At 44.0% G+C, this 16,993-nt stretch overlaps 1 protein-coding gene across 6 annotated transcripts in view; it reads right to left on the reverse strand.

Annotated features, from left to right (window-relative positions):
• ONECUT1 (one cut homeobox 1) overlaps nucleotides 1-16,993 on the reverse strand; it is a 54,654-nt gene that overhangs the window by 32,130 nt on the left and 5,531 nt on the right. The window contains exon 2 of one of the 6 annotated variants that reach the window (XM_053928942.1): nucleotides 1,467-1,537. The exons of the other annotated variants lie outside the window; for them this stretch is intronic. Within the exon in view, the coding sequence (XP_053784917.1) occupies nucleotides 1,491-1,537 (47 nt within the window). The 3' untranslated portion in view covers nucleotides 1,467-1,490. The remainder of the gene's footprint in view (nucleotides 1-1,466; nucleotides 1,538-16,993) is intronic. 6 annotated transcript variants of the gene reach the window in all.

A 16,993-nucleotide genomic window follows, 5' to 3' on the forward strand; every position in this document is an offset into this window, starting at 1 on the left:
AAAGCAACTCCAGTGAGTTCTAATCGACACGGCCAAGGGCAGCCTTTGCACAGAAAACGAACTCCTGCACGGATTGTCTGGGGCTGTGATGCCCGCCCGGCAGGGGGAGGTGAAGCCTACGGAGCACCCGCGGAAGCTCTTCCGGGCGTGCACATGAAAGGCCTTACTGAACCCGAAAAAGCAGACATTCCCATCCAGGAACGATCATAAAAACCCAGCCCTGCATCTTGCTGTACAGTGCTTAAAACACCTCTGTCCACCCTGGCCTGGTGGCTTGGTTGGTTGGAGCGTTGTCTCATATGCCAAAGGTTGCAAGTTTGATCCCTGGTCAGAGGCAACCAATCGATGTTTCTTTGTTACATCAATGTTTCTTTCTCTCTCTCCCCCTTCTCTCTCTAAAATCAATAAATATATCCTTGGGTAAGGATTTAAAAATTAAAAAAAACCTCTGTTATCTCTTTCTCTTGGAGCCCCACCAAACTCAGGTGAGGAAGAAATGGGTATTCTTTTTATGCAGATGAAGAAACAGTGTCAGAGAGGGTAGACAGCTTGCCTATGGGCACACAGCTGGTTAGTGGGGGACCTCCAAACCATGCCCTGGAGGCAGATGTCAGCAGAGTGGACACATGAAAACTTTGCCCAGGATGGAGAAGTAGGCAGGAGCCCTGGTGATGGGGAGCCCGGGGAGCCCGCAGCCATGGGCAGCGGGTGGGCACAGTTGGCTCCCCGGGCTGCAGGCTGCTTGTTGGCCAGACCTGCCTCACTGTGGCGGAAAGAACTACAGTTGGCCCATCCAGGAAAGTGGGCTGCATGGAAGGAAGCTGAGATGGAAGGTGTTTGGGCAGCAGAGGGGACAGCACACCCACTCTGGCCTGGGAGAGGGGTGGGAGTGAATCCGGTTTCCAGTAGCAGAGCAGAAGAGCATGAGATAGGTGCTCCACATGGACATCGGCTTTGAGAGGAAGCTGATGGGAACTGCTGACCTAATGGAAAAGGAAAGATAGGGAGCAGTGGGCTAAAGCCAGGACACGTCTGCTCCATCCAATTCAGGTTGGAAAAGTCATCCAAGCCTCTCAGCACTCCACCTATTTGCTTTTTTAACAGAGCTGTTCAGGACAGAGACCTGCCTTCCCACACACCTGCTGCCTGGAGTCCTTCTGAGTCAGCATATCAAATAATTTCGTCAACCTCTCTTCTCTAGGTAGAACTCTGTAGCTGTAGTCCAGGAGAAGAGAACCCACTGAACCTTGCGATCAAAGGTGGGCAGAGGCTGCAAGGGCCTGGGAGGGGTGGAACAGGATCAGCGGAAACTTATGGCTGCTTTCCCTGTGCTTAGCCCACACGTGTTGCGTTATTACCTTACAGAGCCTCACAGCAACTATGGGAGGTCCGGACTATTATTCTTTAGTTTACAAATGAGCGGCTTGTGGCTTAGAGGTTAGATTAAGGGACTGGTCCAAAGTTACCTGAGAGTAAATGGTGGGGCTCAGTCATAGTATTGGAGACCGGGTATGACCTGGGTAGTCCTTAGGCACAGCTGGGCAGGAAAATCAGAGAATCATACAGTAAGTCCTAACTTAACTTCATCCATAGGTTCTGAGTGAAATGACTTATAACAAAACCAATTTTACCAAGGTTTAATTGATATAAATAGCAGTTAAGTTCCTAAACATCTCATCAACATTATAATGAAACTACGTACTGGAAGACTTGCTGTACCAGCTTTCACTTGGCACGGCCCCCTCAAACAGCCCTTTTGATATGATTCTAGACTACCCCAGTTCTTCTCCTTACAAATTCTGTCTTCTCTCTTTTGTTCTGTGTTCTCCCTGGCACAGGCTGACCCTGAGACGGACAGGTGAGCTGGGACTCCTCAATGAATGAACGCATTTTCATCCTCCTGTGATGCCTGCACTGTTGTGTTGCTGACCATTCATGCTCACAGGCACACACTTTCCTCAGCACAGGGTCAAGCTTTCTGATACTCGCAGAAGAGATGCTCACTGCCCGGCCCTCCTGCCCACCAAGTTCTTTCCCTGCATTGTGGCTTCACAGGAACTGGTGGGAAGAGAAGCTGCTACCTGGCACCTGCTTGTCCGGCCAGTAACAAAAGGTCGTGTGACTCTTTTCTGAAAGGTTGCCTCAGAAATTCTGATTTTTAAATTCCTAAACTTCTGTTAATGCCTGATCCATTGGAATTTTCTTACATCAGTATCCCTCATCTTGAAGAGCCCCTCAATAGTTTGGACCCCAATAATTGGAAATAGGTGATATTGATGCCCTAGTTATGTTGTTGATTCTATAAGACAAATGGCACACCCGATAAGTTACATGATTATGCATTATTATCTCAGATAAGCCTATTGTAAATTTTAAGTCTTAGTTTCATGATCCCATTTCTTTAATTAAAAGCTGTATGTAATACCTTATAATATTCACAGCAATTGAAAGTTACAATATGGAATTCCTTCAAAAATAACCTATAATTTTGACTTTGCACTAAGTCATCAGACATTTCCCACAAGTAATTTCAAATTAGTGGTTTGCATTTCTGGAAACTCGTCTGTAAAGTCCAATTCTAAACGCTATTCTCCCAAAGACATGTATTACACAATTAGTTTTACAAGGGTCTCCCAAAAGCCTGAGAAGAAAGCCCTTGGTGGGCGGTCGACCATGATAGTCAAAGATCTTGACACGGACCCCAACCATCCCATCTCGTTTCCCACTACTGCCCACCCCCCACCCACAGTGAGGCACACCGCTCAGAAGTCAGTTCTTAACACATAGGAAATATCACGCCCCATTTCTTTGCCCAAGCTGTTCCCTCCACCAGGATGTCCTTCCTTCTCTTTCTTTTCCATATGAAAAGTTTCCTATGTAATCAAGACCCAGCTCAAGCATCTCATTTTCTGCTAAGCCTTCTCTAACTCCTCTCCTATTCAGGGAGAACTGCTGTCTCCTGAGCTCATAGAGCCCCCTGGATAATTAGTTGTTTACCTACCTATCTCTCTCACTAGACCACAAGACCCATAAAAGTACACCATGGCCCTGGCTGGTGTGGCTCAGTGGACGGAGTGCCAGCCTGTGAACCAAACGTTTGCTAGTTTGATTCCCAGTCAGGGCACATGCCTTGGTTGCAGGCCAGGTCCCCAGTTGGGGGCATGTGGGAGGCAACTGATCAATGTATCTCCCATGCATTGATGTTCCTCTCCCTTTCTGTCTCCCTCCCTTTCCTTCTCTCTAAAAATAAATAAATAAAATCCTTTTTTAAAAAAGAGTACACCATGGATTATTTCTTTGGCATACTCAACATCCTTGTTGCATAAATAAGCTGGATGTGGCCCCATAGGAAGTGGAGACATCCAAGACACAAATCTTTATCTTTTGAAAATGTGTACATAGAATGTGGTTCCGCGAGATCACCTTAATCCTTTACTGGATAATTATTTTGAAGCTCTTTAACGGCACTATGGGGGATATTGCTGAATTGTCATTGACAAGTTAGTGAAAGGGGGCTGAACCCTGGTGAAGGAAGCTAGTTTAGTCAGAAGGTGTTCAGGCCAGGGAGGGAGAGGCTAGAGTAACAGAGCTGGAAGAGCAGGAGGTTCAGAGGGGCTGAATTTGGGCTGGGGCATTTAAGTGAGCTGGGAATAAGGCAACCAGCCCTCCCAGATGAGGTGCCCAGCTCAGGGTCACTGGGTTCCAGAAGACAGAGGGATGCTGTGTCTGTTTCTGCTAACTCTGGGTGGTGACTGGTCTGTATATACCTTAGTTAAATATAGAGTTGGTAAGGATCTGATTTGTGGATAATGTCAGCAAATAGCCACACAGAGTCTGTGGTGGAAACGAGAGAGAATAAATTAATGGGATGACTCCAATGGAATAGTCTTGGAGAAATTAAAAGTTAAGGGTTGGAGGATGTAGATAAAAATGCTTATGAGTAAGGTGAAATGACATACCATTTGTTTCTTTTTCTTTTAGCACCTGCCAGGTCATTGGAATTTTTGAGTTGGTGCCCTGGGTCCATGGGTGAGGGTGCCATGCCTTCTCCCTGCACTTCCCAGCTGGCCTGAATTCTGCAGTGGGAGAGCTGGAAGGATGCTCAAAGTTCTGAGCCTTGGCTATAAATTGGAGTCAACTGAGATTTTTGAAAGCTCCTCAAGTGATTCTAACCCATATCCAAGGCTGAGAACCACTACTCTAAATCAGTGCTTCTCAAACTTGAATGTGCAAACTTGAACAATTTGGACATCTTATTAAGATGAAGATTCTGATTCAGCAGGTCTGGGCAGGGCCTGAGATTCTGAACGTCTAACAAGCTCCCAGGTGATGCCCAGGGGCTGGCTGAGTAACGAAGGTGTAGTGTTCAAAATGCACAGGACCCCCTCCTATCCCTACTGAATTAGATTCTCTGAGAGGGAGATTCACAAACATGTATTTTAAACAAGCTTCCCATCCAGGTAATTTAGATGGAGATACTTGCTCTTAGGCTAATATTTCAAAACTTGCCAAGATCAAAAGAATCATGCCCCACACTTGTCAGAAATACAGATGGACTGAATCAGAATTTCAGGAGCGGCCAGACAATGTGAACGCTAAGCAGAGAACTGGGTAATCCCTCTGATTTCAGGTCTAGGGAAGGCTGCTTGGTGGGATCTTTTGGTGGAGTTGGGGAAGGCACAGGAAACTCCTCCTTCTCTCCACAAGGAAACTGTCATTGTACCTTGCAGCTCCAGTGACTGTCACAGACAGTCTCCAGAGAAAAAGTGGATATGTGGGGACAGGCAAGGCCCAAAGGTGGGAGTGTGCACAGTGTTCAGTGCTGGAGGCGGAGGGTTTTGTTTGATGCTTCTGAAGAGAGAGGAAGCTGGGTGAGAACAGTAGGGGAATTTCAGATTAGTGCTGTGAGCTGCATGATCAGATCTTGCTCCATCTTGAGTTTACCATGCAGGGAGGTGCGGGAGCTGGGGATGGGGAGAGCACCCCTGATACCAGTGTGGTCACTTCCACACCCACCCGTCCCCCTTCCTCCTGGCTGGCACCAGGAGGACAAAGAACGGAGGGTTTGTTTACTTTTACATCTCCACCTCCACACTAATACTGTGACAAGAGGAACCCTATTACTCTGCACTGGACTTGTTTTATAGCTGTTGCTACTTTTTGAATATGTTGAAAGTATTATTTTACCTAATAACTTGCAGGCGTATGGGCACAGACACACACCTGCATCGTAAACCCATGCTGCGTATTTCAGGCTGTTCTCCTCAAACTCGAGCATGCATTAGAATCACTTCAAGGGCTTGTTAAAACACAGATTCCTGGGTTGTGTTCCAGAGTTTCCGAATCGGCAGGATTTCTAACAAGGTCCCAAGTGGTGCCTGGATGTATATGTGTGGCAAGAACTGCGGATGAATCCCACCTAAAAATATTTTAGCAGGTTTGTGTATTTTATGGGTTTGAGCAAAGCAATTTTGGAAAGAGTTTAGATATATTTATTGGACTGAGTAAATGAGTAAATAATGCATATTATAAGGTAGATAGAGTGATGTCATTAGGTGCCACGTTCTCAGTGTAGAGGAAAGCAAGAAAAAATCCTGTGGGGAGATATTGCAATGGACTGTGGAGGTACTGGTGTGAACTCATGATTTTTAAAATATACACATAAGCATATTTATGTGCACATGTATTATGTATGCATGAATGTGTGCACATTTGTGTGTGTGTAAATATGCATGCTCACTCTTCCTGGACTGGTCTGAGAGGGCCCCGAACAAAGTCACACTAGCAGCCACGAGCACGCCTCGCTACCCAGGTTTTCCTGGTCTCCAATACCATTCCCCACCAACATAAACCAGGGCTCGTCAAAGAAGGGGCAGATTCCAGGGATGGAGCAACAGATGAGCTTGAGATATTTTATGATGATGCCAGAAACTTTCCAAAAAGTTGGAAAAGCACAGGATCTAGATTAAAAGGACTCCCATTGGTCAAGTCTGGGACAACTTGAGCACTGAAATAGTGAAGTATAGTAATGAACTCTAAATTCTTGGGAAAAAAAGAAAGGAATATGGTGATTGCTTGGGGGTGTAAGAGGACTAAATGGTAATGGAAACAATACAATAAAGGTTAAATTAAAAAGGAATCCATGAATCTACACACACAATGAATGGTTAAGTAAATGTGAGAGAAGAGACTCTAGGTCACAGTAGAAAGAGAGCTGCCTGTTAAATATGGCAGGAGTGCTGGAGATGAAAAATTATTTAAAAAAAGATTTTATTTATTTACTTTTAGAGAGAGGGGAAGGGAGGGAGAAAGAAAGGGAGAGAAACATCAAAGTGTTGTTGCCTCTTGTGCGCCCCCTATTGGGGGCTGGCCTGCAACCCAGGCATGTGCCCTGACTGAGAACTGAACTGGCGACCCCTTGCTTTGCAGTCTGGTGCCCAATCTACTGAGCCACTCCAGCCAGGGCAGCATATTGCACTTTAAAAAGAATAAATTACTTTTTAAAAAGCAGTGGAGGTAAGTCAAATTTAAAAATAAGATACGAGATGTTGGACATGGTAAACATGCAGAAATGGTAAAAACAATTTAGTAGGGTTATGTCAAGCCAAGAGCAGGGTCCAAGCCTATCATAGGTAATTATTTAGTACAATAATTAACTTGTTAGAAAAAAACCTTTATCCCTGAGCTGAAGGTTCTTGAGTGTATAGAAGTTGTGTTTGGGTTTTGCTTTACTTTAAATGAGGCTGGGTGGTAGACAGAATATATTTTTATAACTTTTGGACCACTTCTGTATACTGAGTTGTCTTTCATAAAAGAGATGGATGACGGGGACAGCCATTGAAGCACCCAAGACCATTTTCAACATCCCCAGAAGGGTGGTCACCCTCTGCTAGTCCCTCAATTTCATTGCTTGGATAATTACACTGGGCAGCACCTTGCTGGGTGTGTAAATGTATTTCTAGGAAGGAAGGTATCAGTCAAAATAGCAGAATTTTGCAAGAGGAAGCAAAAGGCATTCACTATTTTCCCTAGAAAGTTACTGTCTGGGAGATGGAAGAGGCCTTTGATTATTTTAGAATACGGACACAGACACACACACACACACACAAGCTCACACACTTTAAAAGTCATAGGCTATCTCTGAAGAATACACAAGAAAATGGTAACAGAGTTTGTTTCTAGGGAAGGGGAACTGGGGTAACTAGGGAATTGGTTTGGAGAAGAACTTTGTTTTCTCTGTATAGCTTTTTACACTGTTTAACTTTTAAAAAGTGATGTACCCATAATATGTACTCAAAATTAAATATATATTAGTTAAAAACGTTTTTTTTTAATTTGGGGCTCACGGGTAACCATGAACAACTAGAATAATGCAAAATTTTCTTTTGTATAAGAATATGCTTGGCTTTGGAATGGTTAGTTCCCACCCCAAACTAATTTGAAAGGGATTAAAACCAAGCCTCGCCAACACTTGTCTGTCTCTCCAACATGTCTGTGCTTCCACCTCTCCTCTCCCGCTGTCTTTGCTTTTAGACAGAGGCAGCTGACCGGCAGTTACTGGGGATCACTTCTGTTCCTCTACCAGCAGGAATGGAGGGATGGATTTTACCCTGGTTCTAACATTCATCCTGGTTCTTCATGGCTCTTGTGTACCCCACAGCAGGTAGCTGGCTAGAATCAGTGGTTCCAACACTTTCACCAACACTGGGAAGTGGAAATCAGACCTGAAGGACTGAACCACAATCTTGACCTCATTACTATTGGGCTAACATCCTGTTGCCCACATTAAATGACATGTTCTGGTGGGGCATAGACACTTTACCCGATTTTACACATCAAATCCATGCAGAGGTAACAGATTGAGGGTGTGGACTATTCTGAAATGTTTTAACTTTGTATTTACATCACCACAGCCACTACGCAGGTAAGGTGTACCCAAGCACCCAGCTTCCCGAGCCAGAACCACAGGGGTCAGATCCTCTTCCATTTTCACTCTCCACAACATCTCCTGGATTTTCCTTTAAAAATGTCTCTCAAATTCTGCCCACCTACTTTCTCTACCTCTGCTGACAATGATAGACAATCAGATCCTTGTAACCTATCACCACCCCTCCTAGCTAGTCCCCTGCTGCTGCCTCTTTTCCTATTACCTCGCACTCAAGCTTGCTTTCAAAAGCATGACTCCCACTTCACGCCATGAGAGAAACAACTCCTTTAGCTCCTATTGTCAGAGGCCTAAATCCCTTGGACCACACAGGCACACTAGGTGTTTGGTAGTCTCCTTTCAGGCTTCTTTGCACTTTCATTCCCTGCTCCCACAGGGCTTGATTCCTACCAGGATCATAGCACTCATCAGAGACCTTGTAAGTATTTATTTACTTGCACACATCTCCCCTCAATCTCCCCCAGGATTTGACGCGTCACTCCCCTTTTGAGCTCCAGTACTTAGCCCAAGGCTGGACACATAGGAGGCATCCAATCAGTGTTTTGGGGACTGAAGGAAAACAGACCTTTTGGAAGCTGTGATAGGACCTTCAATAGTGCGTCTCCAACTGAAATGTGCCCATGAGTCTCCTGGGGATCTCGTCAAGATGCAGATAAGATTCAGTAGGTCTTGGCTGGGACCTGAGAGTCTACATTTTTCTGCAAGTTCCCAGAGAAGGCCAGTACTGCTGGTCTGGTCAGGGCACCACGCTTTGAGTGGGAGGGATTGAAAGAACAGTAATAATTTTTTATTTTCATTTTTAAAAGATTTTATTTATTTACTTTTACAGAGAGGGAAAAAGAGGGAGAAAGAGAGGGAGAGAAACAGCAATATGTGGTAGCCTCTCACATGCCCCCTACTGGGGACCTGGCCCACAACCCAGGCATGTACCCTGACTGGGAATTGAACTGGCAACCCTTTGGTTCTCAGGCCGGTGCTCAATCCACTGAGGCACACCAGCCAGGGTAGTAATAATTTTTTAGATGGAGGAGAGTATGGAAGCAATTATTCCTACAGGAATCTTGAATATTTGAGTAACCTTTTGATAAAAGGGATAAAAAGAGGCCCTGGCTGGGTAGCTCAGTTGGTTAGAGTGTTGTCCTGATATGCCAAGGTTGCAGGCTCAATTCCTGTCAGGGCACATATAAAAATTAACCAATGAATGCATAAATAAGTGGAACAACAAGTCAGTGTTTCCTCTTTTTCCTTTCTTCTCTCTCCTTTCCTCTCTCTCTCTGAAACCAATAAATATGCCCTGGCTGGTGTGGCTCAGTGAATTGATCACTGGCCTGAGAACCAAAGGGTCGCTGGTCGGATTCCCAGTCAGGGCACAAGCCTGGGTTGCAGGCTAGGTCCCCAGCTGGGGGCGCGTGAGAGCCAACCACGCAGTGATGTTTCTCTCCCTCTCTCCCATCCTTCCCCTCTTTCTAAAAACAAATAAATAAAATCTTTAAAATCAATAAATAAAAACAGATTTTTTAAAATGAAAAGAAGTGAAATATTATATAATGACATATAACATATATTATGTAATAATATTATATAGGGCAGAGCAAAAGTAAGTTTACAGTTGTTTGTACGGAAAATAAGCCACAGCTTATTCTTATATTATTTATTCACTGTTGTATTATTTTCCATATGAACAACCGTAAACCTACTTTTGTCAGCCCCTACATTTAAGCTATGGAACTATAGGTTATTTTAGAAAAAGTGTAAAATAAAAAAGGGGCAAAAAATAAAAGTTATTTGCTCTTAAATTCTCAATGTCAATATTCTAATTCTCAACTTGGAGTTATATTAGAATCACATGGGAGGCTTTTTACCCAATATACAGGTTCTGGCACAAATAATGCCTTTTTATTACATAAAAATCTCTTATTACAGAATCATAAGCATGTAATTCTGTAACATAACAATATCACACTCAAGCACACCATAGGACATTTTAGGTGAAATGTTCAAATTGCTGTCCATCTCGTGTGACACGTCCACATACCCTCCCAACCACACAACTTCTGCCGGACCCTGTATGTTCTCCCTGACCTCCCCTCCACGGAGCTGATTTGCTCCCCTAGAGGGATGTGAAATTCTCTGCCCACTCCTCCCCACCACCAAAAACCACAGCCTTGGGGAAGCCTTCTATTATCAATGGGAAGGTATTGTCACTCAGCTGTGCTAGGGAAGAAACAGGGCTCCAGATTCATGAGAATTCAGACACAAGAAATCGGCAAAGGGGTTTCGGCCAGGGCCTCCACACATGTGATTGATCCCTCCGCCCAAAAAAGGCCTCTTCCTCCATTTCTGACCGAACTCATCCTCCAGGTCTTCAAAAATGTCACTTTATCACATTGTGCCTGAACCTCTTCTTGGCACAGAAAAAACCACCAAGAAAAAGGATATGAACTATTATTTGTCTTTCTTCCCCCACTGGACTGTGCATTGCAAGGGACTAGTACACGCCATGCCCAGGACCGAGCACAGCGCTGCAGTAGCCGCTACTCAGATGACATTTCCTCTTTCACCTTTGTCCAAAATTGGCCCATTATAACTCCTAAGAGGCTGATACTTAGTATAGCGCGAGGAACTCGTAAATGGCAATACAAATATTGTGGGGATTGTTTGGTAAAATTGTTTGGGTTGGGGAACCAGATAAAAACAATCTTCCTCTTTCCCCATGTTAAAATTAAAGAACATAAAAAAAGAAAATTAAATATTATGTACTGCCTACAAAACAATATGTATCATGTGTTTAAGATAGGAAGCACAGTAACAAAATAAATATTTGCGAAGGCAGCATCCAAAAACAAAGAACTAGAACATCAGCTGCCTTGTGAATCTACAAGGTGTTTTCTCCGCTGATCACCTGGATTTCCCCCACCAGATGTAACCGCTCTCCTGAATTTGTATTTATTATTCATTTGTTTTTTAAAACAATACTTATGCATCTCCTAGCAGTAAGTTATTTTGCTTGTTTTTGAGCTTTGTGAAAGTGCTATTGTTTTAGTATGATCTTCTACAGCTTGTCCTTTTTTGTAAAAAAAAAAAAAAAAAAGGCAACATTATTCCTAAGCCTCAGCTAAGCTGTGTGTATAGCTGTGGCCCATTCATTTTCATCACAGTATAATACTGCATTGTATGAATACATCACAATTTATATATGCATTCCTTCTCAGTTTGTTTTTCTCTCTCTACTACTACAAATAGGTTTTCACCCATCTCCAGGAACCTCTGTAAATTTATCTTGATTATATACCTAAGAGTTAAAGTTGCTGGTAGGTATAGGTTCAGGTTTAGAAGATATTGCCAAATTATCTTTTGAATCAACAGTGCCAATTTACATTCCCACCTGCACTGTACGTATGACTTACTGATGATCCATATCCTTGCCAAGAGCTTGTACTATGAGGATACAGGAGTTGCAGTCTCAAACAGCGGCACATCTGTGCCAGATAGCAGTGTTCCTGACTGGATTAACTGTTTCCTCCTGACCATCTGAAGGGGAGCCTGGCCTGAGACTGTCCAAGAGATGGGCCCCTGGGCCTTACCTTGTGGAATCCTGACTTTGGGACAGAGCACTGAGTTGAGATGGCAGACTTAGCTGTGGATACACAGTCATCACAGATGGCAATCAATCGTAGTATGTGGCACCTGGAAGGGCCCGAAGGCCAAATCCTTCATTCCACGTTGAAGGTGGCTGAGGCCCAGAAAGGTTCCAGGACTTGACAAGTCCTCAGAGCCAGTCAGTGAGAGAACCTGTCTCTGGGGCTCTTTATTCTCACTCCAGGGTTTGAAAAATGTTGTTTGTTTTAGTCATTTAAGGTGGCATAACATGACCTATTAAATTAATAATGAGTCTGTAGATATTTAAATAACTGCCAAATTATTTTTAAAAGGTGATTGTGTGACTTAAGTGACTGATAAATTTGATAACTTTAGCTTCTTTGCTTATGAACTAAACAGGGGTAATAATGAATTTCAACGAGCTAAGTAGGGGAAAGATGCAATCTCCACAATTATGGTTTTTAATATGCAAATTTACCAGTGTTAAAAGACATCCGTCTCCTGGGGAAAATAACCCCCAACTTTCTGACTGACCATGTTTGTCCTGGGGTCACTTCCCCATCCCCTCCCCCAGGCAAATGCCAGGCACTGCCTTAAGAAGCCATTTTGTAAGGAAGGCAAACCTCAGTGAGTTTCAATTCACTCTACTCTTCGAGCACTCATAATCAGCTATTGCAAGCAGCTGGGAACTATATGCACATTATGGCAAAATAGCCTCAGTAACCCGATAGTTTATAATCTCACATGGCTTTACATGTGAATGTAGAAAAACACTGAAAAGAGACCAGCTGGCAGCTGAGGTACTTAACCCTCTTCAGAGTGTACCTAATAATGAAACAGGGCGTGATCCCGTGCAGAGGAATCTGTCTCCATGCATCAAAGGCAGTAAAAGCAGAACTAGGGATGGGGAGGACCGCCTAACAGCAGGGGTGGTTGTGTGAGGAATGTGGCTCCAGAAGTCTGCAGTGGGAACCTCCCCCAAACACACACAACACCACACCCCCCTGCCCATTGCTACCCAAGAATTTATTTACCATTAAAAAATATCTTTTGGTTTAACAATGTAGGCTGGTAATAAAAGATTTCAGTGAGCTCACCCCTATTTTAACATAAGGGTCAAACTCAGGAGCATTTATTACTGTGGAGTGGGAAAGAACAAGTAATTTTGCTAGGAATGCTGAGCAAACGATACTGAGGTACTCCTGGTTCAGGTTTTCCTCCTAGCAGTCATTTTAATCAGCACTTCCCCTATTTAATGAGCTTGTAATGCCATTACATAATCACCCAGCTCATCGGATTAATGATGAAAAGAGGAACTGATTTTTCCAGTTGCATCATTTGAAGTAAATGTTAACTTTCTTTCTGAGTCCTTAGTTAACCGCATTAGTGTGACAAATATGTCTTTGTCTAGCATAAGTAATTAGAATTTAATCACTTTAACTGCATCTTAATTACCCCAAATGAATTGAAAGGACATTTAATAGCAAAGATTAAGTTGCCTTAATGAACGATTTTTGTGACTCCATCAATATTCGAATCGCGTTAGCCACTCCTCTCACGCACTTCACCTACAGTGATCACAGATGACACTAGGTGGCGCACTTCGCTCGGTTATTTATTAATTTTCGTCATTGATCTGTTTTAGAAGACAAGGAAAGGAAGCGAAAAAGCACATAGTATTGTGTTCCTTTGATAACCTCTCTTTGGGACTATGAGATCATCACCAGATTCGAAAACGAAAGCAGTGATTTCAGAAAGTGTCGATTCTGAGTGCCCTATGGCATATGCAAAGGAGTATGAGAAACACATGGGTAACTGGAAACATAAGGTGTTAGATGGAAATTGTAAGTTGCTCTTTGGATGATTGCCAACATATATACAGAGTTTTAGTCAATTTATTATTTTTTAGTGCAGAGTCCTAAAATATGAATAATAGGCAAGCTTTGGAATAGCAAGTCAGGAGCTGATGTGAAGCCAAGAAATGTAATTGCTGTGCGAGTGCAGATCAGAAGGCCAATGCCTGAAAGTACGGGAGGTTTGGGCCTTTGGGCCTCCTCCAGGCATGGGTCCCAAAGGACCGGTCGTGCCCACAGAACACATCTAATGAGATGGGTCTTGCCCATCAATAATTGTTTAAGTGAACAAATGGATAGGGAGACTTCGGTTCCACATCCAGCGCTGTTACTGCCTTACATGCTCCCTGGCTGCTTCTTCAAAAGAGAACAATAAAAAGTCTCTGTTATAAGTCTTGCGTAAAAAGGAAATAAGTTTCCATAAGTAACTCTCTTGGAGAGTCCCAGAGGGAAGACACACCTCCCTAATGTCAAGACCTTTATTATGCAGAGACATTCTAGATTGGGTGTCTGGGACAGAGAATCAGACATTTCCACTTGGGGTCCACTGACCTGGCAGACCTGTTCTAGTGACAGAGGAACAGGGAGGATGGTCAGAGGGTTCTGGGCTGTGACCTAAGAAACCTGAGTCCCAGGCATCAGTGATTTCCAGCTGTGCTATCACAGTTAAGTTATTTAACCTTGTTGTACAGAGACACAGGGGAGGTAATGATAATTACCACATAAACGAGTGGTTCCCAAACTTTCCTGAACATTGAAATCACCTCAAGCTCTTAAAAATCCCAATACCCAGGACATGTCCTATATCAATGATAGCAGAATATCTAGGGGCATAGCCAGGAATCACTTTTACACTTGATCTCAGCCAAAAGGCCGAGAGGTGATGGCAGGAATCATTTTTTAGAAAAGATCCCTAAGTGATTCCAGTATGCAGCACAATTTGGGAGCCACTGGCATAGACAGTGGATATTAAATGAGAACATCTATGTGCCTAGGATATACCTGACTAAGGGAAAGTGCACAGCAGACATAAACTTCTTCCTTATCAATTGTCATAAAAATCTGATGGGTGGTACTCCAGGGTCTGGTTCTGTTCAGCTGCTGTCTTTTTTTTTTAAAGATTTTATTCATTTATTTTTAGGGAATAGAGGGAGAGAGGGAGACAAACAGCAATGTGTGGTTGCCTCTTGTGTGCCCCCTACTGGGGACCTGGCCCGCAACCCAGGCAGAGATTGGGAATCAAACCTGTGACCCTTTGGTTCACAGTCCAGCTCTCAATCCACTAAGCTACACCAGCTGGGGCCAGCTGTTGTCTTATCAAATTGTCTCACCGAGATAAGAAGAAAACTTCTAGAAGCTAATTTGATCCAAATTTATGATAATATATTTTTGAGGAACATAATGTGATGACTTTATAGCAAGACCCTATGAGAAAATTAAATCCATATGTTTGTATTAAAATAATCAGATTGTCTTCTGACTGGTCTGGTCATTCAACCCAATCCTATCATTTCAGAAGGACATAAAGCTTCATTAGTATTAACACACTTGTGTTAAAATGAAAACTTGTACAAATCTATAGACAGAAAACAGGAATTTATGGTTGTGCACCTAGTTCATTCACATTACAAACACATTTTTTCTTTTTACTGAACTCCCTGAGGCTGACACTTTCCGTATGGAAATAATACAGCTTTTCCCTCCCAGATGTGCATATTCATCTTATTTAGACACGTAATGTAAATAGTACTTAACGAATACTTGCTGAGTGCTTTTATCCAGAACTGTAAGACATCTGCCCTCCAACGGCCATGACTTCAGTAAGACCCTCCTTCTGTCGCTACCCAAGGGGGCCATTCGATTTTTCCAAGAGTGTGGGAATCCTGCTGTTTTCGAGGGACTGAAATAAAACTAGTCATTTCTCATCCAATCCGACAAGGTTCCTTGGTTAATTTAAATATTAAGTTGGTGTTTATTCCAATATGCGGAGTTTACAAAGAACACTGAGCACTGTTACTTAAAAGGGCAAGACTTCTCACTATGAATTCTCTGGAGTAAAACACCAAGAACCTCCTTGTGAATTACTCACCCTCATCAGGTTTCAGGATTTTCTTTCTTACAAGAAAATCAACAATAAAATTTGCCGATATATTCTGTGAGAACTATTTCCTTTGAGAACTTTGGGTGGCAGCGTCTGTTTGATTAGTTGAATTCACCATGAATGTGGAAATGATGACATCAAAACAGCCTGTGTAACAAGCTCCTTAAAGACCTCGTAGATTAGAGATGACTATAGATTTTCCCCCGCACGGATCAAAGGGACTGAACTGAACGTTTTAGCTTAAGGATCCAACCCCTGTCACACCCACAGGGACTCGAGTTCCGATTTTATGAGCAGGTGTGCACATGCACTGAGATGCACACAGCACGCTGCCAGAGCGGGAGGAAAAGATCAACCGCCTGATCCACGAGAATAGGGTTGATCTTTTCAATTACTTGACTGTGGTGGTGTATGTTCCTGGCGGGCTCTTACCATTTCTCACAAATTTCTGCATATTAGCAGTGAGTTTTCGTTTTCTCACCACAACTCTTCAAAGACATTCCAGCCACCTTCCAGGGGCGAAGAGAAGCCGGACCAGGCAGCCAGCCGGTGGGGCCCTGTCCAGGGTCCTGACGCTGCCCCAGGGCTCCAAGCCGGTGGGCCTCCGCAGGCCCTTTCACCCACTTCACGAGGGAGGAAACAAAGACCTCCAAGCTCAAGGCCTCAGAGCAGCCTTCTAACTCCAGTCAATAGCTGGAAGGGGAAACAAGAAAACAAAGGAACCACTAATCCGCCCTCCCAGTCCTACATCCCTCAGCCCCAACCGCCTACTTTAGACAGCCAGAGTCACCTTTTCTACTGTGATCCTGCTCTTCTCAAATGAAAACATGCCAGCAAAGGTATAATCAGATGGAAAATCCAAACACGCTTCTCGTTTGGACAGGTGAGGGTTGGGGTGTACTTTGAGGGGATGGCAATTTTGTCTCATCACTGGGATGATACTAAGGCATTGTTGGGGACCAAGATAGATAGATCCACTAGGTATCCCTTTCTTCCTCCTCCACAGTCTCTTCCTATCAAAATAGTTATCGTTTTGAAATCCCTGGGACAATTCCGCAGGTTGAAGGTTGAACCTGAAGGTTGAAACCCAGAGGCTTGCTGGGTTCCAGGCCCGCAGGCCCGCAGGGGGCGCGCGCGCAGCTATCACCGCACAGACGGGCTCACAGGGAGAGGATGAGCCCAAATAGAGGGCAGGAGTCTGGCTCCCCGCGGGGGGCTAACAGCTCGAAGCTTGAAGATAAGAAAGCGTGCCCTGGGCTTTTAGTCGCTCTGCTGCTACAACACAACTTGCTATTGGACGGCACAGTCCATCCCAATTGTCAGTTGCAAAACAGCAACGGCAGGGCTGGGTCTCCAGGGACCACGAGCAGCCCTGGGCCAGGAGGGTCTCCCTCGGCCGACTTCCTCTGGGCACTTCCAAGGGGCTTGGGTCTGCCAGCAGGGCAGCCTGTGGCCCTTTGCACAGGCCGGTGTTTATTGATCTCTGGCAGCTGT

Source organism: Desmodus rotundus, chromosome 7, assembly GCF_022682495.2.
Source record: "Desmodus rotundus isolate HL8 chromosome 7, HLdesRot8A.1, whole genome shotgun sequence".
Taxonomy (NCBI): domain Eukaryota; kingdom Metazoa; phylum Chordata; class Mammalia; order Chiroptera; family Phyllostomidae; genus Desmodus; species Desmodus rotundus.